The sequence below is a fragment of the Centruroides vittatus genome, unplaced genomic scaffold, assembly GCF_030686945.1.
Source record: "Centruroides vittatus isolate TY-2023 unplaced genomic scaffold, ASM3068694v2 contig_370, whole genome shotgun sequence".
NCBI lineage: Eukaryota > Metazoa > Arthropoda > Arachnida > Scorpiones > Buthidae > Centruroides > Centruroides vittatus.
In genome coordinates this window covers 1,349,717-1,377,412 of record NW_027122193.1, presented here as the reverse complement: position 1 = coordinate 1,377,412, position 27,696 = coordinate 1,349,717, and the positions used below count along the sequence as shown (strand labels likewise).

The 27,696-nt window shown below is 31.8% G+C and overlaps 2 protein-coding genes and 1 long non-coding RNA gene across 3 annotated transcripts; all 3 read right to left on the bottom strand.

Annotated features, from left to right (window-relative positions):
• Positions 1 to 27: 27 nt before the first annotated feature.
• Positions 28 to 27,696, bottom strand: LOC136975329 (nose resistant to fluoxetine protein 6-like). Its single transcript, XM_067270383.1, has 18 exons — positions 27,499 to 27,696; positions 24,873 to 25,099; positions 24,517 to 24,631; positions 24,353 to 24,440; positions 24,163 to 24,275; positions 23,887 to 24,054; positions 7,636 to 7,729; positions 7,457 to 7,557; positions 7,191 to 7,361; positions 4,871 to 4,964; positions 4,712 to 4,804; positions 4,130 to 4,295; positions 1,803 to 1,882; positions 1,581 to 1,706; positions 1,390 to 1,510; positions 1,118 to 1,304; positions 902 to 1,044; positions 28 to 828 (listed from the first exon to the last, which is right to left on the bottom strand). Exons 1-18 carry the CDS (start codon positions 27,650 to 27,652, stop codon positions 592 to 594), a joined length of 2,478 nt encoding a protein of 825 aa, XP_067126484.1. The 5' UTR covers positions 27,653 to 27,696; the 3' UTR covers positions 28 to 591.
• LOC136975291 (uncharacterized) lies at positions 7,820 to 15,362 on the bottom strand. Its single transcript, XR_010880777.1, has 3 exons — positions 14,897 to 15,362; positions 8,285 to 8,526; positions 7,820 to 7,933 (listed from the first exon to the last, which is right to left on the bottom strand). It is a non-coding gene; the product is annotated as an uncharacterized lncRNA (long non-coding RNA).
• LOC136975290 (O-acyltransferase like protein-like) lies at positions 20,159 to 22,371 on the bottom strand. The gene is made up of 8 exons (XM_067270332.1): positions 22,283 to 22,371; positions 22,110 to 22,199; positions 21,871 to 22,036; positions 21,707 to 21,786; positions 21,148 to 21,273; positions 20,943 to 21,063; positions 20,689 to 20,875; positions 20,159 to 20,361 (listed from the first exon to the last, which is right to left on the bottom strand). Exons 2-8 carry the CDS (start codon positions 22,178 to 22,180, stop codon positions 20,243 to 20,245), a joined length of 870 nt encoding a protein of 289 aa, XP_067126433.1. The 5' UTR covers positions 22,181 to 22,199; positions 22,283 to 22,371; the 3' UTR covers positions 20,159 to 20,242.

The window sequence follows — 27,696 nt, the reverse complement described above, 5'->3', positions numbered from 1 at the left end:
AATTTCAATTTTTAAATTAAATTAATATTTAATACAATATTAACGATTGTTATCTATTATTAACAATTATATTTGTTACAAAAACACTTATATTAGCGAACACATTTGCGACTTTCCATCTAACTATGATATATTATTAACATATTCGTAAAATTAAAAATGTACAATATACTTTACATTATAATACTATAAAAAATATTGATTAAGCACTGATATTTATTTAGATATAGGCTATCGGTTTGATACAAAGTATCTAACAATCATTACATAACAGTTATAATAATGTTATATGAAAGTAGCTATATATAAAAATTATATAAAATATAAAAATTTACGTTTTTTATAATATAATATGTGATATCGTCATTTATACAACAATAAACATTGATATATTTTATTGAATATGATTTTTATAGACGATAAATATATTTCATTTAATCCTTATCCTGTGGCCAGTGCCGTAACTAGGGGGTGCCAGCGGTGCCCAGGCACAGGGCGTAGACCCTGGGGGCGCAGAAATGACCTGGACCAGGTTTTGGGTCATCGTTTTGGAGCGTTACAGATGCCCGGACCGGGCACATAAAAGGCTAATTACGGCGTTGCCTGTGGCAAACTAAGAGTAGAACTACAAACAATATTAATATGCGCATTATTGTATTCTTTTACTATTACATCGTTCTTCTGAGAAATAAATTCATTCGAAGCAGATTTTTTTGTATTTCTTCCAAAAATAATTGATTGTAAAGCGAGAAATGGCGATTCGGTTACGAGAGAAATCACAAATGCCCAAACAATGGATAAAACAATATGTCCTATTCCCATATACATCTGAAAATATAAAATTTGTCTGTTGTAATTTATATCGTTCAATAACTATTTCATAATAGTCTATTTCACTTACCCAAACAAAGTAAGTTGGATAAATTGTATCTCGTCTTTGAGCGTTGTATATCCATAATATTAATGGGTGAATAAGATACGTGCAATAACAAACTCTACTAAAAGGCGCAAACAGTTTGCAGCTAAGAAATTTACTTACGATCCCTGTTATGGAAGAAATGTTAATTTCTTTATTGCAATTCATATAAAATTTTTAATAATTTGGCAAAACTTTTACCTCCGTAGCCGTACACAGACGTTATTACAACCCAAGACACGCAGAGAGACCACACAGTTCGATTTGTGGCTGCATAAAGAGCCGAAATCCACGGTGATGGTTTATGACCTAAATTCCAATCTCTTGCAGAAAACAATACTGCGGCACTACAGACACAAGTGCAGATCCATCCTAATGCTAGAATCCACTAAGCATTTTATAAATTAGTTGTATTTGTAAATATTACGTACAATTTACATCAAATTGTTTAAAAATTGGAAAAGTTGTATTACTTTACTTAATTTTAATTGAGGCTCCTTGACTAGTAAATAACCAGTTGCTAATCCAATACAAAATGCTCCAGCATGGGGATACGGTTTGTAATATACTCTTGACCAATCAAGGAATCGATCACTAAAACGAATAATATTTTGTGAAAATTATATAAATTATTACTTTTAAAAAATGCATTATTTAAACGTACCTAGCATTTAGATATGCTGAAGCTAATGCAGTTGGTGGTAATTCCATGTAGTAAGTTATAAACGCAGTTACTATCATTGATAGAATCAACAATATGAAATTTATTATAAGTCCAAGAGTAGGCCACCTAATCAAATTTACATTGAGAAAAAATATATATATATATTGTATTAATTTATCAATTAAATAATATACAATTGTAAACTGCGTAATTATTTTTTACCTAATAAGCGGTATTAATACTAATAATGATGCCATGTAAAGTTGTGTATCTGTTGCTAAGTACCAACTGTGATCTAGACACTAAATAAATAAAACTGCTCTATGAGATATTATAATCATTTACTTAATTTAAAAATACTATTTTTGTGATATAAAATATTAAAACGAATATAATAAGTAATTATAATTGACTTGCATAATTCGAGTTGATTTTATAATTTTACTTTCCTTTATAGGAAAGTAAAATATATGAAAAATGGATATTATTTAATTTACGCAAAACAAGAAAATGAGGAAAAAATACATAGCTTAAGAGTATTTCTTCGTGTTAATAAATATAATAACATTATTTAAATAAAATAAAGTGTATGAAGTTAAAAATCTGCGTGATGTATAACATTTTGCACTCTCGACAATTCATATCGAGGTGAAATGTGCGATCAATCACGAATCATGATATTCGAATTTCAATTTTTTTCCTGGAAACTAATTAGAAATTACAGTTGTATGACGGCTGTTTATAAGATAATTAGAAAAATTAATTTCCTAACGACTTATCGTGTAAATAACGGAAAAGGGAGAAGAAAAACTGCTTTTTTGTTCTTTTTAAACGAGAGAAATGAAAATTGTTTTAATAGAATTATTATTAGAATTTAATTACGAATTAAATTCGGGACTGTACGACTCTCCCCTATATATGAAGTTTTTTGAAATAAGCTTTTACAATTTTAAAAATTATTTTTTAATTATAAAATGAAACGTTTGGTGCAAAAACGGCGTTAGGAAGTTTTCGAGAAAAAGAGAAATTAGTTTTTCAATTCACCAGCACTTTATTATACGTTTTATTAATGTGAGTGTGAGTGTATAATCCACATTAATAAAACGAGGTGGAGCGTGTCGTGGAGTTTGTAATAAAACGTGGGCGAGGCATGTCCATGAAGGAACACGGATAAATCCAAATTTAGTAATAGCACGTGTTAATGTAGTTAAACCGTTTTTTCACTAAGTCCTCAATTCTACTAAAGGCATACAGTGTAAATACATTCTTCTAAAGATTATTTCATAAATTATTTATTATTTTATAATTCACTTTCAACATGTCTACCAATTATGCCAAGGATAATGATTCAATTAAATACTTTTTGTGTGCTCAAGGGTGACGCTCAAGGAAAACGTCAACTATATCCTTAGATTAAACAAATCTATAGATTATATCATTAAAAAAAATCAATAATGAAAACGTTACCTATTTTTATTTTTAAACTGCCAGCCTTTGTATATAAAGGCATGCAGACTTTTTTACATATTGCTGTTTTTATATAAAATATACAAGTATAAATAATATTGTAGCGGTATATTGTTACGTCCTATATAGGGCCTATATTTTTAACTTGGCCTTGTTTAAATTATCTAAATTTCAAGATTATATTTTAAAAGTTTGATTTGAATAATTTTATTCGTTTCATTCAAGTTCTAAGAAGGCTAGATTTAATCCTACATTTTTAAAAAATGTTCTGATTATAAAATAATTGTAACTTGGGAAGCAATACTTTAACATAAGATAAAAAGAATTCCAAGTTAAATTATTGTTTAAAATTAATGAAAAAATTATCCTGAAATCAATTATATATTTGGATACGTTATCAAGGACATAAGGATACAGATTAGAAATAATTTTATTTCTAATGCACTTTTTTGTTGCGAGTTAGATAAAAATGATGCAGGAATAGTTTATAGTATGGCGATTAGGAAAATGAATCGACATAAACATGTAGTAAGCATTACGACTGCCGCTTTCGTTACTTGATTGGTAAATAAATTCGAGCAGCTTTTTTAAAATAAAGCAGAGAACTGACAGTTTTACGTGTTTGTTTCCTTTATTAAAGTGAAGGTCGTTCAACAGTACTACAGTGCATTGATATAATGAGACTGAAATGCACTGTAATTTCAATATGGCTTCGTTTTTTATAATAAAAAGAACGTAAAAAGTACTCCGTATTGTCGTAAAAGCGTTAATAATTCCGATAAGACAAATGCGCTTTAGATAATGTAAGTGAATATTTATGTTTTACAGCGTAAGTTAGAAAATATTATGAATAAATATTTAAAGCAAAAAATGGTATTTCAATGAGGAAAATCAGATAAACAATTTTAATATTAACAACTAAAATTATAAACAAAGTTGTATATTCATTAAATTTAAATTTTTAATCAGCATAAAGAAAGATTATTCTGTATTAAAATATATAAACGTTAATTATTTAATATAATTTAAATAATTATGATTTATATATATTAAAGTTCCTGTATTAAATCGAATCACCTTACCCCGTTATGACTTTCGATAAAGTTATTAATAAATAATAAATTTCTCCACCATCCTTTACGGCATTTCTCAAGTTCGGGATCGAGAGTTAAGTTCCAGACAGGTCCATCACCCAATAATGGTAAAAGGAATAAAATTGCAATAACCACCGCGTACGTTGGTGTTAATCTGAAATATTGTTAAACGATTATATAAAAATTTATTAAATTAATAACTTCTGTATATAATTTGTTATTCTAAATAATAAAATATCGATAGTAACATTTTGGACTGATCGTTTTACAATGTATTTTCCCTTTGTAATGTAAGAAGTGTATTTCTAATCAAACATTACAAACCAATGAATGAATGAGGCCAAAATAAATTTGTTATATTATGTTTGTATATTATTAAATATAAAAACTTAAATTAAAATACCTTTTAATGGCTTGGTTAGTAACGTATTAATTACACGAAATGTGGGTAAGTAGGTGCTTCATTTTGAGTAGTTTATTAATTAATTCGTTTATAATTTGTAACAATAAGCTATTTATATCTACATCATTAACATAATTTATTTTTATGAATTTTAATAAATGATTTACCTGAAAAATCGATACATGATGAAAGCAGGAATATTAAACTTCTTTTTATGCTTTTTAACGAGCGTTATTGTGTTATAAGACACTAAAAATCCACTGAAATTTCGATTTAATAAATGAAAATGCTTTTAATTGTAATTAAAATAAAATAACAAATTTTACCTGATAAAGAAAAATGTATCCACCGAAAGTGTTCCATTGGATACAAATTGATAAGAATAATCTTTAAAGAATTCTTTATAAATGAGTATACCAGCTAAAAGCGGGTAAAATATCAAATTGAAACGTGAAAAATATATTTTCTACGGTTATTAAAATTATAAGTTTAAATATATAAAATTAATAATCGAAATTTGTATTAATTTTAATGACTGGATTTTTCAAATAATGTAAATAGCAGCAATGATAATAAAATCAAGGATCATACATTAGATCGAACAGTATGATCAATCGCTATGGTCTACTGTTATGATTAATACGATAAATGAATCTCCATATCTTATTTTACAGCCACTTACAAATTACAGAATAAAATGTATGTGAACGCCATTTATTTACATTTAGCATTTTTATACTCGTGGCAAACCCAAACCGAAATGTTTGTTTTGTGCACACACGCGCTGCAATGTGCCTTTGCTTCAAATACTATGGAAACTTTTTAATCTTTCTGTATATTCAGCTGTTATCGTAATGTATATTGTTTAATATGACTAGTTAGCATTTTATATCAGAAAATTTCATCAATCCTATCTAAAGCCTAGAGAATACGATAATAATTTCCATCGTATGAGATTATTTTCCTTTTATTTTTGTCGTGTACCATACATCTGTGTCGCACGAAAACAATTCTGTTCTAATTTCTGAAGTTTGTAAATATCAATTCAAAGTTCCTAGTTTTACTTATTTTGTTTGGTTAATGTTACCTATGGTTCCAAAATGGCGGTTAGTCTCTGATTCCAGCAAATAGAAGAAAGGAAACAGTGGGGACGCACGTTCTTACCTAACCTATTCTAATAAATTACCATAATTATTACCAATAAAATTATTAGAATAGGTTAGGTAAGAACGTGCGTCCCCACTGTTTCCTTTCTTCTATTTTCTGGAATCAGAGACTAACCGCCATTTTGGAACCATAGGTAACATTAACCTTTTGTTTTAATATAGCGGTCTTCGGTAATTGTTTAGATACATTTACTAAGAAGAGATACCCTATTGAGGATTGCTACGTTGTCAATATCGAGATAATCTTCACATACTGTATTTAAAGTCGATACAAATTTTATTACACATATAAAATTCAATACAGTTCTTTAGAAATTAAAGAAAGAAAAAATTTCAAATTATTCTTTGTCTGTTTTGCCATTTCTCTCACTTGTGAAAGTATGGGCGCAGACATCTTGTTACATACGGGTATATACTCGTATATACTGATTCTGATTAGTCAATTTTGAATCTTATTGTATAATTTTCAAAAACGCATGAATCGAAGTTTTTTGGATTTTTTGTTGTGTTCGAACATGAATTCTATCACGAATTGTACGTGTCTAAATTTAAAATCATTTGATATTGCTCGAAAAACAGCCCAGAAAATTATCACTGTCACAATATAAGACAAAGTACATTGTATTGTTTATAAAATACATTCTGCATTGTACAGTTGGAAATAATAGTAGGCTACAGGAAATTTTGTAATCACGAATTCTTCTGTATTTAACTTCTCCCTACGACGACTTCCAACTGGAAATCCCCTGCAATTGCAGTATACAAAAGTATGGAATCTATTATGCCACTTAATGAATAAATTCCAAAACATTCTGATAAAATTCCGTTTTTTTTTCGAACTCTGTCTATCTATGTTGAGGCAGTTGAAAATATGGGATTGAAGAAAAATCACAATATTGTTTAGTAAATTTGTCGCTTAATAACTGCTGTGTTTTTGTCAAAAATTCTTAAAGTCTTTCAGGGAGGTTTGTGTATTGATGCTATTAAATTTTGGTGATTAAAGGTCAAAGGCATAGAGTGATAGATAGGGGTCATCTGTCGAGTGGGATCGGATTTAATGAATAATTTACTTGTCATCATTCTTTAGAACTTTTTTTTTTATAAAACTAATTTCTATCTTATAAAAAATCTAAATGAAGCTTTTTCCTATTTTATAGTAATTAATAATGTAAACATTTTCAAAAATCGTATAAGGCGCTACATACAATTTTAACTGTTTTTACAGGGAAAGTTAAGCAACTCGTTGCGGATTTCTTTTATTAAGTTATAAATTAATTTGATAGTATTGTTGGCAATAAGGAGGTCTCGAAACATGGTTGCGCTTGGGGCCCACCAAATGATTGATTCGCAATTGTTTGTCATACTTTCATAAATTGCTTGCAAAGAGCTTTTGGACCACCCTGTATATAGCTTTACATTAATGTAAGAATTGCACGAACCACACTACATATTAAAAAATATTATTTAAAAAATAACATACCTATAGATTGTGTGTCTACGTACAAATGAGAATGGGAATAAATAATCCACAATATAGAAATGACTCTTAAACCATGGAGAACCGTTAACGTATCAGAAGATTTCTTGCTAGAAAATAGTTTCTTCGCATTGGTATACAACGAGAAGGATAAAAATACTTTTTTTGTCAAACCTTACGTAAAAGAATGAATTTTATTATAAATTATTCGAAAATAATTTTTGAAAAAGCAAAACAATAGAATATACTACAGAAAGAAATGTCCTTACCGGAATTCTGTTTCTCAACGTCATAATTACTTGCACGTCTTTGTAGCAAATCCATAATCGTGCCAATTATCAATAGCAAAATTAAACTCGAGATAAAAATGCTGAATATAAATATATTAGAATTACTTTTTAAATATTAATGTTTAAAATACGATTATTCATTTTAACGTGTATTTTACATTACAACTTTCTGTTCTGTGCTCAAAGCAACTGAGTCATCGCTGTCACAATGGCTGACTTTTACGATTCCTTCAATTCCAATTTTATAGAGAACTTCATGGTATTTTTAAAAATTAAACGCAATTTATTATTATTTTATTAAATTTTTATATTCTACTTAAAATAATTAAAGAAATCTTACATTTTTTGAAAAACTATTTGAATATCTTCAGAACTGCAAGAAGAAGGAACACATATTCCATTTCTAAAAGAATGTTCGGTAAAAAGGTGAGATTTATTGGCCAAAAAACTCTGTACCTAAACGATATTAAAATTTATGGTTAATGTTAACTATGGTTCCAAAATGGCGGCTCGTCTCTGATTCCAGAAAATAGAAACAGTGGGGATGCACGTTCTAACTTAACCTATTCTAATAATTTTGTTGGTAATAATTATGGTAATTTATTAGAATAGGTTAGGTTAGGTTAGAACGTGCCTCCCCACTGTTTCCTTTCTTCTATTCGCTAGAATCAGAGACGAGCCGCCATTTTGGCACCATAGGTAACATTAACCAAATTTATTATAATAGAAAATAAGTTTATAGGCAAATTTACGAAAAATATTATATGATTTAAATATGTATATATTATAAAATTTGTAGCTACATACGGAATCTTTATCGGTAAGATTAAGAAAATCGGGAACCGCGTGGAAAGGTGAAATATCTTTTGCAACTGAAGGTGGAGGTAAGCGATAATCGAGAATGCAATAACGGGGAGAAAAGTTTTTCCAGTCTGTGCTAAAAGTCTTCTTTATATCATCAACAGCATTTTTGCATTCGTAATAAGATCCATAATCTGTTAAACTCCCTATCATATTTCCTGGTGTTATTTTACCCCACGAATCAAACACTGGAATAGAAATTTTAGTTGATCATTTCATTATTTACATTTTATAATCTGTTGATTGTTATTTTAATAAGTAATCTTGTTAAAAGTATTAATAATAAAATACACTTTATCTTTTCGGGGATACAATAGATTACCCCCTATGGAATTTCGGGACTTTGAGTATATATCTGAACTGAGGGGACCGAGACGAGTTCAACAATACCCTACTTTTAGACCGGAGACTAAAAATAAAAAAGTTATCATACTTTTTTCGGCGATCGCGCGATGATAGGGAGTCCCGTCGCTTGCCGTTAAAATTGCCTTTAGTAGACGTTTCCCCACTTTTTTTACTTTGTTCAAGAACTACCGTGAATCGATCACTAGTTTAGTACATGGCGGCGTGTGGTGGCGCCCATACGAGAGGTCAGTCGGGCCGCCATGTTCGCTGCCATAAGTAGCATTAACCGAAATGGCGATGGCGCGATGATCAGAAGTCGCGTCGCTCTCTCCGCTCTCGTATCGCGTGTTTAACCCTCCGGGAGATGACCGTGGTCCGACGTCATGGTTTGCAGATTTTACCGCAAGATGGCAGTACTAGCAACTATGGTGCCGTCTTCATGAGAGCATTAAAAAAGTATGGTAAGTGAAAAAGTATGATAACTTTTTTTATTTTTCGTCTCCGGTCCAAAAATAGGATACCGTTGAACTCGTCTCGGTCCCCTGAGTTCCAATATATAATCAAAGTCCTGAAATTCCATAGGGGGTAATCTATAGTACACCCATCTTTTCTATTTTAATGTATTTATTTACGCATTAGGTTTGTAAATACTTAATAAAATAAAATACATAGTGTGAAATAGCCTTAAGTCTCGATTTATATGACAAATCATCAAAGACTCTAACGCGTGAGAATGGCAACAACTTCTAAATTTTCTTTAAATTTTTAAAAATAAGTCTTTTGACAGCCTGAGTGTAGAACTCAAACAATACAATCCGAGTTCCCGATAGTCGATAACTGTTAATAAAAGGAATAGACTCCCCAACAACTCAACTCAATGAAGCCATTAGCATTATTGGCTAATTCTTCGTTGTTACCACTCAAGCCGGAAAAGACAATGTTATTTTACTTCGAATCGTTGTCTAAGAGTTCCAGGCGGGATAGCCTTTCATCATACTCCTTATGTAAATACAAATTATGTAAATTAGACAACCAGTCATATCTTGGTGACAATTCTTCTATTTTAGATTAGAAAAAAATACCGAAACGTTCCTCAATAAAACAAAATTTTCTGAGGTATTTGAAAAGAAATGGCCTGCGATGCAAAATAATCGTCCAGTCCAGATGATTTCAATGTTGCCGGGAGAAGAAGGTGGTGTACGAGACATTACACCTGTATTACGTTTAAATAGTATGTACCACTTACTATACTTTTCTTTAAGAATCAAGGGCAAGGATATATGATCTTACTCATCAGCTCTTATTCCTAACGCAATACCATGGCAAGTTGTATGGCTACATCACAACAATATCGAACAAAACTTTATATAATCATGCATAACACGTACAGGCAAAAAATGAGAATAGATTAAATTAACAGATAAGTGCATAATAATATAAATAAACATTTCTTATTCATGTTGTTGTCCTTGTAACCTTGTGTGTGTGAAGTAACAAACTCCCTTCAGCAATATTCGATCGACTAAAATTCAATTAAGCAGGCTCTCGAAGGTCGTTGGAAAAAAATTAAATAAATTATTTATAAGTGAATTTTAAACAATTTAGTAAAACAAAACGAAATATATTCACTGTGGATTCGTTTCATAGAAAGAGAATAAAAACGGGCGCATTTTTCTTACAGCAGGAACGGCCAACAAGACGATTTCGAAACTATTTTCGGTCCATTGTTTGCAATTTCTGCTCTGCAATGTTAAGCAGAAATTTACTTTAAAATGTTCTTGATTAGTGTTTGCAATGCAGTGCCACTTTAAATACATAGGAGGAATGGAGGATGGGATAATGCAACTCAATAGAAGGTGATCTGGCAAGGAGTGCCTCCCTGGAGGACCTTCAACGAAAAAAATGATTCCCTGTTTAAATGTTAGATAAGTTTAAAAAATTCCCCAGAAAACTCCACGCATATAGCCCATTTATCGGGCGCCAATCCATTTCTAACTCTGTCAGCGCCTTTAAATATAGTGAACAGCATGAGTTAAAACAAAAATGAAGTTAAACTGCTATTGATTTAAAGATGTAAATATCACGAAATGGTATGAATGAATATAAATGAGTGTTACGTGATTATACTAATAATTGTATATCCGTTACTTTTCCAGCCGTTACATACAGAGGGAACACGTAGAACGTAAGTTACGGTGTGAATTAAATGTTATATGGGTTGTTGCGAGTATATCAGATTAATGTGAGAATTCGGACCCACCGGAATTTGGCCGGTAATGATACATCCCTTTCCGCGCGAGTAGAAGGAAAAGGGATATGAGTCAAAAGATAGAAAAAATGAATCAGGAGGAACAAGAGTCGAAAAATGCGGGTTGGCGAACCTGGAACTCGTGACCGAGAGAATAAAAGGGCGACGACGGAGAAAAGGGGGGTCGGTTACGTTCATCTCATAGCCTGTGCGCGTGCGGAAAAAAAAAGTCGAGGGGAACCGCCGGAAATTCACGAAATCGTATTGACTGTGAAGATCGACCCGGATCACGAGGTATGACCCGAAGTTTTGTAAACTCTCCCTCCGCGAATACGAACTCAGGCGACCGACGCTCGCCGTTTCTGTAATTGGTTAGCTTTGTAATTCTGTAATTGGTTCAAGTTAGCTTTAATAAATCTTTGTTATTGTTTTATCCGTTGTAATGTCCTTTATTCGAATGTCATCATCCGCCGCTCTACCGTCGAACCCATTCACTTCCTCCACTCGCATCCACTCGCGTAACGCGTAACTCCTCCGAACCGCCATCTTGACGTGGGCAGGTCTCACGGACCTGTTAGCGACAAAAAGGAGGAACGAGAAATCGGCCGCCTCCCGGCACCCACATTAAGTTAAGTGTGAAAACCGTTCAAAATATCCAAAACAAATTACTCGCTTCGATGGTAAAAATATTATTTATCAAAACCTAAATAAATTTTATAAATTCAGAAATTATTATAGAAACGTCTACAAAATTATTAAAAACATGTTTATAATAATTAAAATAATGTAAATATATGGACAGACAAACTGACAAACCGATCAGAAATAAGTCAATGTATTTAGCAATAAAGTTTCTATTATTAATTTACAAACATTCTGACGTAAACGAACTAATATTACGATAAATGTTCAATTTATATAATTTTACAACCGTTTTAATTATTATTTAAATAAACATTTGAACATAATCTTTACAAAAGAATAATTTAAAATAAAGTATATACTCACTTTTAAAAGCCCAAACTTTATTATTTTGTAGATCGTATAGAAACTGTTTAAAAGATTCTTTACATTCTTGCGTAGTATTTATTTCTTTTTCCAATCTCTTTAGCCTGGGTTTTAAGAATTTTGCGACGAATTTCGTGAAATATCTGACGTTCTCTAAAGTGTCTAACCACATTTTTTTCACTTCTTCGTCATTTTCTATTATTTCCTCCGACTCAATTTCCGACATTGAGAAAGTTTGAGTAAATAAAAACAACCAAATAAGAATTAACTTGAGAGCCCGAGTCATGATCGTCCTTTCCCTCGTTTTAAACAAATTCAATTGAACGCAATTAAAATTATCTAATGATCTATCTATCTAATACTTATATAGTTCTACATGAAAAAACAACTGGCAAGGCTGCAAAGAATGTTTCCCTCTAGCGGGATTTACTTGAATCATTTTCGTTACGTCTCGAAAGAAAAGTTCTTTTACGAAATTCGACGTTAAATAATAAAGGCTAATGTTACCTATGGTTCCAAGATGGCGGCTCGTCTCTGATTCCAGCAAATACAAGAAAGGAAACAGTTCTAACCTAATCTAACCTATTCTAATAAATTACCATAATTATTACCAACAAAATTATTAGAATAGGTTAGGTTAGGTTAGAACGTGCGTCCCCACTGTTTCCTTGCTGGAATCAGACGAGCCGCCATCTTGGAACCGTAGGTAACGTTAACCGTAATGAATAAATATGCTTACAGATAAAAATTACACACACGCACAAATACATATATTTAATAAAATAAAAACATTTATTATACAGGTTTTCGCAAACACTTCTTTTAATTTAAGACAATTCGGACATGTATACAATCGTGAATATATGTAATCAAGTTACACCTAATTACAGATTTACTTCAAATTAATATAAGAGCCAATATTAACCGTGGGTGCTTTGTCTGACGTGGGTGTCATGTCATGTATTTGTCATGGGCGTTTACTATTCATGTGAAAAACTCTCAAAAATTAAATAAAACTTTATGAATATAATTATTTGTCTCCAAGTATTGCCTCTCCACTGGAAAATTCTTTTGTGGATGCCTATATCTGTATATACTGTATATATATTATAAATTACAGTAGATTTAATTATGAAAAGACTCTTTTTTAACGCATTTGAAACCGTGTCGGTAATTATTGTTGTCTCCTAAACACTATAAAGTGCAGACACGCAGACACTTGGCAATCTTCATCCTATCCAATCTTCAACTGAAATAAACTTAGGATGAAGATTGCCAAGTGTCTGCGTGTCTGCACTTTATAGTGTTTAGGAGATAAACTTGGGATGAAGATTGCCAAGTGTCTGCGTGTCTGCACTTTATAGTGTTTAGGAGATAAAGAAGATTGCCAAGTGTCTGCGTGTCTGCACTTTATAGTGTTTAGGAGATAAACTTGGATGAAGATTGCCAAGTGTCTGCGTGTCTGCACTTTATAGTGTTTAGGAGATAAAGAAGATTGCCAAGTGTCTGCGTGTCTGCACTTTATAGTGTTTAGGAGATAAACTTGGGATGAAGATTGCCAAGTGTCTGCGTGTCTGCACTTTATAGTGTTTAGGAGATAAAGAAGATTGCCAAGTGTCTGCGTGTCTGCACTTTATAGTGTTTAGGAGACAACTGTAAAAAGACTCATTTATATGTAATATCATAAACTTTAAAGACTAACTTTAGTTTATTATAGAAAAATAGGGAATGCTGTATAAATCGAACAAATTGAATATATTTACATAAAATTATCTATGTTTAAACAATAAACACCGTCCTAGCTATAAAAGACTAATAAAAATTTTCTATAAAATTTTTATCAGTTGCATCTCTACTTGTAATTTTTTAATAAGTTATAGGTATATAGCAAATATATAATTAAAAATCAAAAACAATTTATGTGTCCACCCCAAACAACTTGGACAAGAAAATTCAATTCAAGGATAATTATTATTACCTCACTGTCTTTTTATTTTCTTATTTTATGTTTTGCCAACGTGGACATTAATTATTAATAAGAAAATTATACTGGTTTTAAGTCTTTACGCAAGAATTGAGGAAAAAGTTCTTAAAGAAAACAGACTTTCTTTATTTATCTACCTGTCTTTTGACAGTTCTTGCATATTCTTACTCACCAGAATATCGGTTGCTGAATTATTAAATTATATTGAATAATTATTATTGTCTTACTGCCTTCTGATGAATAAGAATATGCAAGGTGAGATACTGTCAAAAGACAGATAGCTTAAGTCTGTTTTCTTTAAGAACTTTTTCCTCAATTCTTGCGTAAGAGCTTAAAACCAGTATAATTATCCTATTAATAATTAATGTCTACGTTGTCAAAATATATAATAATTAATTCAAGGATATTCTTTTTATCATTATTATTTTTGTTTTAATTCTAATTAACTGCATATTGTAAGTTAGGAAAATTTTAATAGTTTTTCAATTGAAATTCTGCCAACTTCCCTTGTTTTTAAATCAAATTGAATATTGACGTCTTGTTTAACGAGTATTCGTTTTACTGCGAAGAAATTTTTAATTTTATAAAGTTTATATGACATTTGTAAAATTAAAAATTTCCTAGAAGCAATAGCTTAAGGACATTTAAACAAGCGGCTTTACTTAAACACGTACTTGAAGTAATTTACAATAATTACTATAAATATATGCTTACAATTCGAAATCGATATAAAAACAATAGATTTGAAAGGCCGAAACCAGAACTGCATATTTAAAAATTAATTATTTTCAAGGTCCAACGTGGCAGTCAAACTTATAGGGAGCTATGAGATAGCTAAGCCCTCTCAGCCTAGCCAATAGTGTTTATATGCGATATATTTAATATATGTTTTCGCTTTCATCATGTAAACTTAGGCTACTGTTATTTATTTTTACAGGTAAAAGAGCTGGTAAAAGAGAAAAATACTACTCACAATTTTTTCAGTTTGCTCTTCAACACCCCGATGACTTTTCCCTGGCTACAGGACTGGTGGCTCAGCACAAATGTTGACTGCAATGTTGTAATGAACAATGAATGCACTCTACATTGCAAGATTTGTCTCGGGGAGGGCAAAACGTATGATTTAGATCGGCTAACCTCCATTTAATTCTGTGAGAATACGGGCGAGGGTGAGCCGTCTAGTCGTCGAGTTGGTAGAGCCCTTTTACGTTGTCACTGGATGGCTTTGTAGATTATTGGAGACAAGGAAATCACGAGATTTCTGTCCCCTGTCAGGACTTGACACCAGTTAGGACAGGGTCAAACACGTCATAACTCGCGAATCGTAAATAAATGTGGAGTAAGCGGGTTGATTTGACTGTTGAGTAGGGAGCACGATGGGTAAGGTGTCCAAAGGCCGAATAAGACAGGTAGACCGATTTGCAAATAACAAAAGTTTAATTCTAGAGAAGCGGTCTGCAACCTTTCTGACCTCACTAAACTCACAATTTTGAATTCCGCAAACTACTATCATGAATTTTTTAAACAATACAAAATCTGTAGAATAATGATCATGAAAGTTCAATTTTACTATATTAATATGAAATTCGCTTGTTTTATTGTAACAAATTAATGCATGCCTAAAGTTTGATGCTTGTTTGAAATAAGTTTATGAATTCTTAGTACTTTCCCACGAAGGATGACAATCGCACTCACAATATCGTTTATTGTTCATTATTTATTAATAACAGTCACTTCGTATTTGGTTTGAAATTCGAATAAAAATACCCCAATGAGTTAAAAAGCAACTAAGCATTTTGCATTTCTTTCATAATACTTCGCTTAACTTTCCGTTGATTAATATCCAAATTTCTCCTCGGAGCAACTATATTTTCTCGCGGACCACAATGGTCCACGGACCACCGGTTGCCTACCGCTGTTCTAGAGTATGCAGGATACTACGAAACACAATAGGGCTATGTAGATCGAGAGAAAGAGAGTTTACAATTCTCTAAGTATATTTCCTCTGGTGGGTAACCGATTAGTTGACCTCTCGGAGTATCGGGTCGTCGTCGGTCTTCGTATGGAGGTCGAGAGCTGGGACAGACAGACGCTGTGTCGGTCGCTTCTAGGAGGGTTGAGTATGGCCTTAGGGATGTCAGCCTTGGAATAGGTCGAGGCTCTGGCGAGACTGGAACCTTGAGTAGAGTCCCTCTGGAAAAATGGCGAGACTTGGGTCACCTTCTATGGTGGAGTCCTCTTTGTATGGCTCTGGGATGTCCGCCTTGTATGGCGAGGCTTGAGATGTCCACTCTACGGTCTCTGGGGATGTCTACCTTGACTTTTTTTTACCTTGACCTTGACCTTGACCTTGTCTCTTTTATTCTCCTTAGGCCTGGAAAAACCCATCAGGTGTTTAAAGACGAAGTTGCAGGTGTGAGGTCATAGGGGAGCCGTTGATGAGGCTAAGATATAGTTTAAATGGCGTTGATAATACCATATTTAGTTCGAGACCTGTAAGATTCATTCTGTTTACCTTGTTCGAAGGTTGACTTTCCTCTCTTTTAACACTAGATTGTTATAATTCTTTAGCAGTTGTTGATGAAAATGGTGTTATTTAATCCATTTTCTGTGCGATGTTTTCTTAACAATCGCGATGGAGAAATTTGCGCAAAATCAGTCTTCCATCTCACAATTCATTAAAATCGTATTTATTAAAACTACTTGTAATCTCTTTGGTTTTGCACGCAGTTTTTACCCTGTATATATGAATGTTAGTGTACGTGTTGTGTGTGTGGGGGACGATTTTGTTCATCCAGTTTGAAGCTTAATAACTTCTGTGCCTTTGGTCGAAATTTTCTGAAATTTTGCAGGGCCGTTTGCTTGTTAAGGATATTTAAGCTATTAAATTTCCGTAGTTAAAGGTCAACGGGGTGTGAAGATATAGAGGGTCATGTATCATATCTCGAGTAGGATCGAACTTAGTGATGATTTTACTTGTTATTGGCATTTACAATTTTTTAATAAACTCGATTTTACCCTGAAAATTAATTTCTTTGCCATTTTATAATAATTAATTATATAAATGTGAGTAATAAAATACAATAACTAATTATTTAAAATTACTGAGTTTGTATTAACAACTCATTCAATATGGCCAGTTTACTCAAATTATGAAACTTACAATATATAAATTATATGCTCTATATAATACCGCATATAACTTACATGCATGCGGAGTCTTAGGAACCGTAACTGTTTACAATTTTTCATTTAACTTTACAATTATTTTTCATATATGAATTACGACAGGAATCATGGAACCGAATTTGGCTGTAAATAGAAAACTATCTTTATATAAAACATATACAGTGTGTGAGAGTCTGAACAGGAGAGGTCTAGTAAATTAATTAAATCGCTTAATTAATTAAAATAATATTCCAATCCGAATCTAACTCTCCCCTTCCAGGAAAGGGATGACGAAGCGGAAAAAAACCAAAACCCACACGTCTTATGTCATTCGATTTCTCAACCGATAAGACGATTGAAAGTCGGTTTACTTTAATCAATTATTACTAAGGTCGAAAGACAAATCTTGATCTTAGTCACCTCCAGTTATTAATTCAGTTTGTTTGACAGCTGTTATCAAAATTATGAGGTAGAATGAGTAACAATAGCAAATAGAGAGAGGTCATAAATTTGTCGAAACGTTTGATTTTGACAATTAACATAAACTCTAGAGACAGACAGAACTAGGAAAGAGTTGCATCATCCAATGCATTAGTCAGCTCCCCCGAAACGGGTATAAAAAGGGGCTGGATGCAGACCCCCAGGCGGCCATTAACAGAAGACTCAATCGGACGTCAACCAGAGATCCTGCCCCGCCAGACACTACTGCGGACATCAACCCGATACTCAGGCCCGCCATATACTCACGGCCACTATTTCCGGCTTGAAGCCGCCATCATCTTCGCTAAGTCTTCGACCGTCTACCGCCGATACTCCGCTGGATCAGCGAATGTCTTCAGGACAACCCATAATCTCTATCCATACACAGCGAGTACACATCTTGAGGTATTATCTTAGACTGTTTTGTGAACTCTCTCGCTCTCTCGCCTAGTTATAAGTTAGACTAGTATTACCGAACGTAACGTACGAACGGTCACAAGCGCCAAATAGAATTGTCGTGTTGATACGAGAATTTACTGTTAATTTGGTGTCTTATAGTTTTACTCTCGAATAATTGTAATTTTTGTACTTTTTGTATATGTTTATCTAGTCTATTAAATTCGTTTTATGTTTAATGCTGTCATCCTTGAGCCGACACCTTACCACCACCTCACCAACCCTCCCACTCGATTTTGCCCTCCTAAAAGCCATCCAGTGACGGAGAAGCCGGTAAGAGAGGTCAAGCTCGCCGCTCAACCCCCTCGGTTCTCACAAGTGTATGGGGACGTCCATTAATTACGTATTCAGTTTAAGTAAATGAAGGTCGCAAAAATATACATTCAGATAGAGAGGGATGAATCGTGGGTTGTTTGATGATTTTGATGTCATCAAATTCCTTTAATACACAAACTTTCCTTCCAAATTTAAGAAATTTTCCACGAAAGGCTCAAGAGTTATTAAGCCTCAAACAGTGTGAACACAATCGTGCCCCTCACACACACTCACTAACACCCATATACAGAAATTACCCCCGAATTTTTGTTGCATTTCTCGACGTTTCAAGGTGTTCTGATTCAAAAAGTTTTGGAGGGTGATTTTTTGACTAATTGCCATACTTTCTCCCTGTTAGATAAAAAGGGAAAGTAATAAGCAACAGATTTTAGTTAATAAGCGTTTACAATGCGTTGTGGCATTTTCACATTGCCAAATCGCTCTTTGGTTGATTATTATGAGAATCTCGACAGGAATTTTGCTTTGTGGTCTTATTGAACACGAGAAGTCGTTGTAATCGATTTTTTTTTTTTTGCTCAATGAGCATTTTTAGACAAAAATTGAGGATTTTGAAGCTCGATATGGCGGAATTTTACGAAAGTAAGTTGGCAACGTTACTCAGCTCTTCAACCAATTTGGCTTTTGAACACGTGCGGCGTGAAGTTTTGTTGTGTTTACTGTTTATGATAATGTGCAGTTTATCCTTCGAGATTCATGGAAGCAATTGCTTGCACAAATCAGTTTAACATGTAAGTATAATAAAACATTATTCGTTACAGTATATTATATAGATAAATAATAATTATTTAATATATTCATCGAAGATAAGGGGATTCGTAAGAGTGCTGTTTAAGTTCACGTATAACTCTGTCAAAATCACTATTATTGTTTAAGTTCAAAGAAGAAGTATATCATTTATTATATGACATACTTTCTGTTTACATCAAGTCACAAATTATATGCAAATTACTTTATTATTATACACTTGACTTCTCGTAAACGATTCGAGAGCTATTACTTATCTTCTTGCCTTGTTTTGATTAATTATTTATTTTTTGTTTTCTTTCTTTTTATCATTTTAGTGTTCATGTTAATAATAATTTTAGAATTTCTAATTGTTTTCTAGGTTAATGTTACCTATGGTTCCAAAATGGCGGCTCGTCTCTGATTCCAGCAAAGAGAAGAAAGGAAACAGTGGGGATGCACGTTCTAACCTAACCTAACCTATTCTCATAAATTACCATAATTTATTACCAACAAAATTATTGTTATTAAATTATTATCCCCACTGTTTCCTTTCTTCTATTTGCTGGATTCAGAGACGAGCCGCCATTTTGGAACCATGGGTAACATTAATCGTTTTCTATTTAAGTTTTGATTTTTAAGCCCTAATTTGAATCTGACTTCTTTAATGACTCTACTTCGTTTCAGTTAATGTTACCTTAGGTAGCCAAGATGGCGGCTCCTCTCTAATTCCAGGAAGGAAACAGTGGACCCACGTTCTAACCTAATCTATTCTAATAATTTGATTGCTAATAATTATGGTAATTTATTAGAATAGGTTAGGTTAGGATAGAACATGCGTCCCACTGTTTCCTTGCTGGAATTAAAGACGAGCCGCCATCTTGGCTACCTAAGGTAACATTAACCAATAAAATTAATATTAAAAAATGCAAAGTTACAAGACATGTCGTTTAAAATTTATTTAAAAACCCAAGAATATTTATAAAATGTTAAAATAAGTTGAAAATATATGATTTTAAGATTTTTCTTAATACAATAAAATGTTTTAATACATTATATTAATGCTGTACTTAATCGCCAACATTTCTGGCATGTCCATTTTGATAATATCCTTTCACAAATTTTTCTTTTTCATTATTTGTACCGTTTACATGACTTACTTTAATTTTCGTGTGTCTTTTAAATATAATCTTTTCCATTGAGCAAAAAGGTAATTCGAATAAAACACTAAATATAAATGCTGCAGTGTATGAAAGAACAATATGACTGATGTATCTATATAACTGTAAAAATATAAATATTTTAGAGAAATTAATTACTGAGAGTAATAATATAATAAAAATTATCAATTAATGCAGAAAAAAACTTTATATTTTAATTACTTACAATAAAATAATGACTGTAGTAAAATCGTTCACGTGTCAAACCAACAAAACTCCAAAGCATAAAGGGATGAAGAAGGAATGCCAAATAAGTTAATCTGCTTAATGGTATCAGCATTTTCCAACATAGAAATTTGTTTATTATACCTGAAAAATGTGTTGTATCTTTTATAATATAAAAATATAACGTAATTTATAAAAATTACAACGTCGAGAATACCTGCTTGGCCAGATTCGCATACTATAACTACCCATGCAACAGCGCTAGACCATGCTGTTCTATGAAGAGCAGCATACAGTGCTGAAGTAAAACTTGATGGTAAATTACCTCTATTCCAATCGTATACACCTAACAATACTAACAAAGCACACGATGCAGATAAAAACCAACCTATCATCAACGTTACCTAAAATTAATGTACTTATGAAAATATCATTTTTAACGTTTTCTTAAATTAGACATAATCTGTTTACCTTGTTAAAACAATTAGTTTTATTTGTAAAAAGTTTATAACCTAGCAATAATCCTATACAGTAAGCTCCCATATGGGGATAAACAGTAAAATATACATCGGATTTCATTTCCATTCTTGCTCTGAAATGTTTTAAAAAATCGTTTCTTTTAAGAAATTATTTAATTATTTGGTCATGAATTGAATTTTTTAAATCTTTAACTTACTCTCCGTCTGGATGAATATGCAATTCTGTCGGAGGATAACCATTTATGTAAGTAACAATGCCACTTATTGTTGTACCAATGACAACTAATAACATTATAATGACTTTCCCAAGACGTATCTTTCCACTAAAAATAATAAAATAATTTAAACAAATCTGTAATACGATAGTCCGTACACATACAGTAGAACCCCCTATAACACGGTAGATAAGTTCCGTGTTATATGAATCCGTGTTGTACGAGTCACTGAAATACATGAGCCAATCACAGCCCGGCTCATGTATTTAAGTGACTCGTACAACACGGATTCATATAACACGGAACTTATCTACCGTGCTATAGGGGGTCTACTGTATACGTTATCTTATCAGGATGACATATTATAATATAATTGATTTAAAATGCTATTTTGAATATTTGAGTAATATTCCTATGCCTTTCGTTCAGTTGGAATAAAGCATTAAACTTTGAAGATAAGTTTTTGATCATCGCTAGGATGATGAGGAAAAAATAAAATAAATTTAACTTAAATTTCATTCATTTATTATCTAAAACTTACCTAAAAGTCGGTATAAAATATAATAGAGAGAGAAAATGGAATTGCATATCAACTGGGAGGAACCAAGAATGTGGTAAACACTGTAAAAAAGTATCAAACTGATTAACTTCTATTATAATTTAAAAAAAATAATAATAAAAGATAAAATGAAAATATAAACAAACCTGATGGCTGGGAACAATGATATTATTGAGATACATTAAATTGGTCCACCAGTAATTTCGGCAGTCTTCTGCTAAAGTTACAATACATTCCTTCCAAGCCGGTCCCGATCCAATTAAAGGTAGCAATAAAGTTAAACATATTACAAGCATACAAGCAGGAGTTAATCTGAGAAAGAATATAAAATTATTGTATATAAAATAAAGAAAATGTTTACTGTTATTGAATTTAAAATTCTTACCTCCAAAATCGATGAAACAAAAACATAGGAATATTGAATTTTACTTTGTGTATTACACTTTTAAAAGTCATAAAAGAAGTTAATATTCCACTAAAAAGTAATTAATTTATTGGATTATTTTACTTTATTTTTTATGGTATAAAATTAAACTTTTTTACATTTTAATACCTTACCTGAGGAAATAAAATGTATCGACGGAAACTGTGCCATTAGAAATCACTTGAAACCACAAATCTTTGATACTTTCTCTAAGATATTTGACGTTGCCTAAATATATTTTATAATTATATATAACTTTTTCTATGAGTTACTAAGAATTATACTTGATAAAGTAAACACAAGTTCAATTTGTTTATTATGTGCATATACATACTGTATGTTCAGTTTATTTATATGTCAGTATTATTATTATGTACAGTAGACCTCCCTATAACACGGTAAATAAGTTCCGTGTTATATGAATCCGTGTTGTACGAGTCACTTAAATACATGAGCCGGGCTGTGATTGGCTCATGTATTTCAGTGACTCGTACAACCACGGAACTTATCTACCGTGTTATAGGGGGTCTAGTGTATAGTATAAATGTATAATATGGCATCTGTCTCAAATTATGTTTGCATAATGAGTTTAACTTGTTATATTCTTTTGTTAAATCATTGTTTTATTTGTGTATCTTCAGTATACTTGGCCTGTTGTAATACTAAATACAGTACAATATGGAACATGTAGAAATAACAAACTTTAATGACGTTTGAGTACATACAGAAAAGGGAGAAGATTGACTCAAACTCTCTGGAATAATGAAACATAATTATTTTCATAGACACACGAAGTACGATTTTACATCTTTCCAACACTTTTCCTCAATTCGTGAGTTTGAACTCCAGAGTCTTAACAACGTCAAGTTCTAGCTGCTTGAGACATGCCTGCTGAAATGCCCGCTTTGATTAGTATATTAGCAGGCATTTCACCAGTTGGCAAATAGTGGATGACAATCTGTTTTGGAGAGCATCTAGAACGAGGTGACATCATACATGCTTCGCCCATAAAAAGACAAGCTCCCCAATCAGAATCAGATAGCTTAAAGAAACTCCCCAATAATGATGAATATAAGTAGGCTCTAATAAATTATTTGAGGATGGGCTGGCGCTCACTCTCACTCATACCATGTTCATAACCTGTTATTTCGTATGTAGAAATAACTCAATAGAGGAGCATGTAAAATATAAACATTAATGGCGTTCAAGAACATGTAAAAAAAGGCGGAAAGCGACTCAAACTCCCAGGACAAAGGGCCTCATACAAGTTGTACTCAGTAGAGCGGGACACTCTGCCTTCTTTTTACCGTCGACCTTTAATCGTCAAAATTTAATAGCATAAATACCTCTAATACACGAACCTCCTTGCAAAATTTCAGAAATTTTCGACCAAAAACACAGGTGTTATTAAGTTTATAGTATAAGGAGTTTTATTATGCCAGGGAGGAATATGAGTCGATCCCCTCCTCGTATGTACTCAAACGCCATTAGTGTTTTTTTTATTTCTGCCCGTTTCACTGCTGAGATGTATCTACATACAAAACAATAGTTTATAGTATTAAATGTTAAATTATCCTGGAGTACAATTAATTTATTGTATTTTATGTACTGTATTTACTGGATGCAACTGAGGCTACATTGAAATATGCAAAGTACAGTATAAGCATTTATTTTACTTAATTAATTGTTTAAAAATAAGCAAAAGTGATTTAGCTTATAAAATAAACAAAATACTTACCATATAAACCTAAATTATTGTATAAGTACGTATGGCATAATATAATCCATAACATTGTTAAGACACGAATGCCATGCAACACGGGAATTCCATCAGTATCAGAAACATTGAAAATCTTCTTTCCATTTGATATAATCGAAAAACATCGTATAATTTGTACATATTTCACTAAAAATAATTAATATAAATAATTAGAAAACTGAAAATAACTGTTTTCTTCATAATTTAATTAATTTTACCCTGTTTTTTTTTTACTTTTCAATTATAATTACTTACATCTTGAATCTTTCCAAGTACCCAAAGCCTTCACTTCATTATTATCCTTTGTTAAATGAACGTCCAAGCATGAACCGATGATGGTAACTAAAAATAGCACTCCAAGCACAAATCTTAAAGTATTTTTATTAATTATATTTTAAAAATACCAAGATTTTAAAATATTTTTATGGGAATTCTCCATACTTACATTGCGCAGATTTGATCCCCGGATAATTTAAAATTTTCTTTAATCTCGCAATTAGTTACTTCTGGATATAAATCGGTAAAAGGCGTAACTAAAAATCGATATAATTAATGTTTTAATGAGAAAAATCACTATTTATATTTTAAGATTTAATTTTATTGACCAACTTGTATCAGCTAATCGCTGAACGTCTTGTTTTAAACAAGTAGATGGTAAGCAAATGCTCCATCGAAATGGTTCACTGTAGAAATATTGTGCCATCTGAGAAATGTGTCCTATTACCTGATAAATGAAAATTTCTGTATAAATTTTACCTTAAAATCATATAAAATCTATATAAATTTGCTATTATAATCAGTATTTTTCTATAAAATAATAAAATTCTTTTGGACTCGTTCTTGCCTTGTGTACTTTGAAAATGCTAGTCATTTTTTTGTACTTTCCATTAGTAAAGAAGTTAAATCAATAGCCTAAAATTATACAAAATTAATCGTAATGAATAAATAAATAATATTTACTTAACTGTTTCCTTATCAATAAATTGTCTCAATTCTTTAACGTGTTGGTAGATTGGATAGAATCGTGGTTTAGGAGGTAATGGAGGGTAAATGTGCAATGTACAATATTGACCTTTGATGGTTTGTCCAGAGTCTTTAATATGAAGTACATCAATACATTGATCGTACGCTCCCAGATCAGCGAATCCACCTTGCAGTATTCCATTAGGAAATTTAGAAGTAGCATCTAACACTATAAAATTTTATAATTAATGAATTGAAAATAATTTTAAATCTTCTATTTTAGTTAAATAGTACAGTTTTTAAAGAATATAATAATAACGAGCAATTATTTATCGTGACATCGTCACAATGCCGGGCTGAAATTTTTAATCATATTTTTAATTTTTTTCATTTAAAATATATGTTCTCCACCTCAAATTAATAGTGGCTTGCCCCTGTACGTTATACTTTTCCTTTAACATTAGAGTCGTGCCAGTCATCTAACACCTTTCACAGGAAAATTTTTTAATTGAAACAACGTGACTTTCGGTTTGAGTCGGAGTTTTGTGTATAATTAGTTGAGGCCTTTTGCTAATAGTAGGCGTGTATGTCTAATACCTATTGAAAGGCACTCCAGCCCCTTGGCAGATCGTCGAAGTGTTTCATTGCCTTATCTCATTAATTCAATCCAATCATTTATATTTTCTACTACTATAGCCTTCATGTAAACCGCGCGACAAAATTTTAAGACCACCCGTTTCTGGTTGTGCCATCGTGCAATAACCAAGGAAATCCAGAGATTGAAGACTGTTGTGACTCAATATCTTCAACGAAAGACTAATCCCAAGCCTCCTACGAAGCGTGGACGAAAACAATCTCTCTCATGAAGGGACAAATTGGCAGTTGTCCGATCCGTAATGGTCCAAAAAAGAAGTCTTCGTCAGAATAAAGCTGAATTAGGGCTCAAGTGTCATTCACGAACCATCCTCCGGTATCTTCAAGAAGCGGATCACCTACAATATGCCAAAAGAAAGCGCAAACCACTTTTAATATCAATGTATACGGAGCGCGATTGGAGTTTATCAGGCGCATATGGCCTGGATTGAAAAGTGGTCGTCTGAAATTTTCATCGTCAAAAGATAACAATCTGGATGGACCGAATAGGTATCAATGATATTAGGGAAGAAGTAGAGACTTACTAGAAGCGACAACAACTTGCTGGTGGATCCATAATGATTTGGGCTGCATGGGGAGGAAACTCTATCCTGATTGTTGATAGTCGCATGAAGACTAGAGACTACCAGCAAATGCTTCAAGAGTCTCTCCTCCCAGTTGCAGAGAAACTTGGAAACGATAGATGGATATTTCAACAAGATAACACACCTGTTCACTCATCTAAAAGCACCTAAAAATGGTTTGAAGACCACAATGTTGATGCTATTACCTGACCACCAAGAAGTCCCGATCTTAATCCGATCGAAAACCTCTGGTCACAGCTCTCCAAGATGACATACGATAATGGTAGCAATTTCAGGACATCAGTTCACTCAAGTATACTTCGAGTTGGAGGTCCAAAAGATCATTTGCTCAATGCAAGATAGAATATTTCAGTATACTTTAAACAAAGTCAGATAAAAATATGTATTGAAATAGAATTTTGTTTGCCTTTTACCAGTCGTTCGTTCGGTCAGGAGAACAATGAGCTGGTTAGGGAGGGGTGCTTCGTACATTCAAAGTGAAATATTTAAATTTTCTTATCACTTTCCATTTTATCACAACTATTAATTAGAAAACTCTTCTATCAACATATTCCCTAACTCTTTACCTCCTTGCAAAGGTTAATAACCTAATTAATAATGCTCGTCCTTCACCTTAAAAATGCCTCTTTTCAATGTCAAAATTCATATTTTCTATAACAAGAAAAATTCTGATACCAAGCGAATTATTTTATAAATGAGAATAAGTTAAAAAATGTTTAATTTAATCAATAGTTTATTTATAAATTATTTATATATAGGGCCTATATTTAAAAATAGGAAATCCAAATATATATTTTATCACTGTGTACTCATTATAAGAAGGTTTTTGAACTGTATTATAAAGTTTGGATTCAGAACAATGGTTTAAAAATAAGTTAAACTACTTGAAAATGAACTGATTTTAACCATTAATCTTAATAATGTGGTTTATTTTGGTTATAATCTCAGGAATTGATCTGATTTTTTAATAAAAATTCATAAAAGTAGTTATGATTTTAAATTATTTTTATAAAGTTTATGGTATATAAAAATGTGAGAATTGCTTATATTTTTAAACAATTGAATGTTTTAAAACTTAATTGTTTAATAGGACTGAGAGGAAATATGTACTTTTAACTCATATTTTCCCTCAAAAAAGTAGAAAAACATTCAATATAATGTAACAATTTAGTAATATAAATAAAATATGAATTCAAGTGTAAGTGATGATGTATATAAGTACACAGGCCTATGCTTTAACTTATCACAGTAAATGAATATAAAATATACTAAAAGTGAATAATAATAAATAAAATTTACAAAAAATGGCTCTGTTATTAAATAAAGAACAAGTAATTTTTTTAAGTTTTAAAGTCAAATTAACAGATTTATTTGTTTTAAAAGTACTTACTCATGACAGCCCAAGTCTTTAATTGTCTTAATTCTTTCATGTAATGATCCAAATCAATTTTGCATCCTTCAGAAACATTAAAATGGTTTTTATCGATTAAAAATTTAACATTATCCAACAAATTATTTATGATATATTTGAATTTATCTTCCATCCTCTTCCACGTGTTTGCAATGTCTTCATTATAAACATTATTAT

What these genes read in the sequence shown, in the direction of transcription:
- LOC136975290 (XM_067270332.1), bottom strand. Translation starts at nt 22,180, where the DNA reads ATGACTTTTAAAAGTGTAATACACAAAGTAAAATTCAATATTCCTATG. An exon ending in TTGTTTCATCGATTTTGGAG is followed by an intron (nt 22,037 to 22,109) that starts GTAAGAATTTTA and finishes ATTCTTTCTCAG; the next exon opens with ATTAACTCCTGCTTGTATGC. An exon ending in CATATTCATCCAGACGGAGA is followed by an intron (nt 21,064 to 21,147) that starts GTAAGTTAAAGA and finishes AAAACATTTCAG; the next exon opens with AGCAAGAATGGAAATGAAAT.
- LOC136975329 (XM_067270383.1), bottom strand. Translation starts at nt 27,652, where the DNA reads ATGGAAGATAAATTCAAATATATCATAAATAATTTGTTGGATAATGTT. An exon ending in AAAGACTTGGGCTGTCATGA is followed by an intron (nt 25,100 to 27,498) that starts GTAAGTACTTTT and finishes AAAATTTTATAG; the next exon opens with TGTTAGATGCTACTTCTAAA. An exon ending in ATCATGTATCGATTTTTCAG is followed by an intron (nt 4,296 to 4,711) that starts GTAAATCATTTA and finishes ACAATATTTCAG; the next exon opens with ATTAACACCAACGTACGCGG.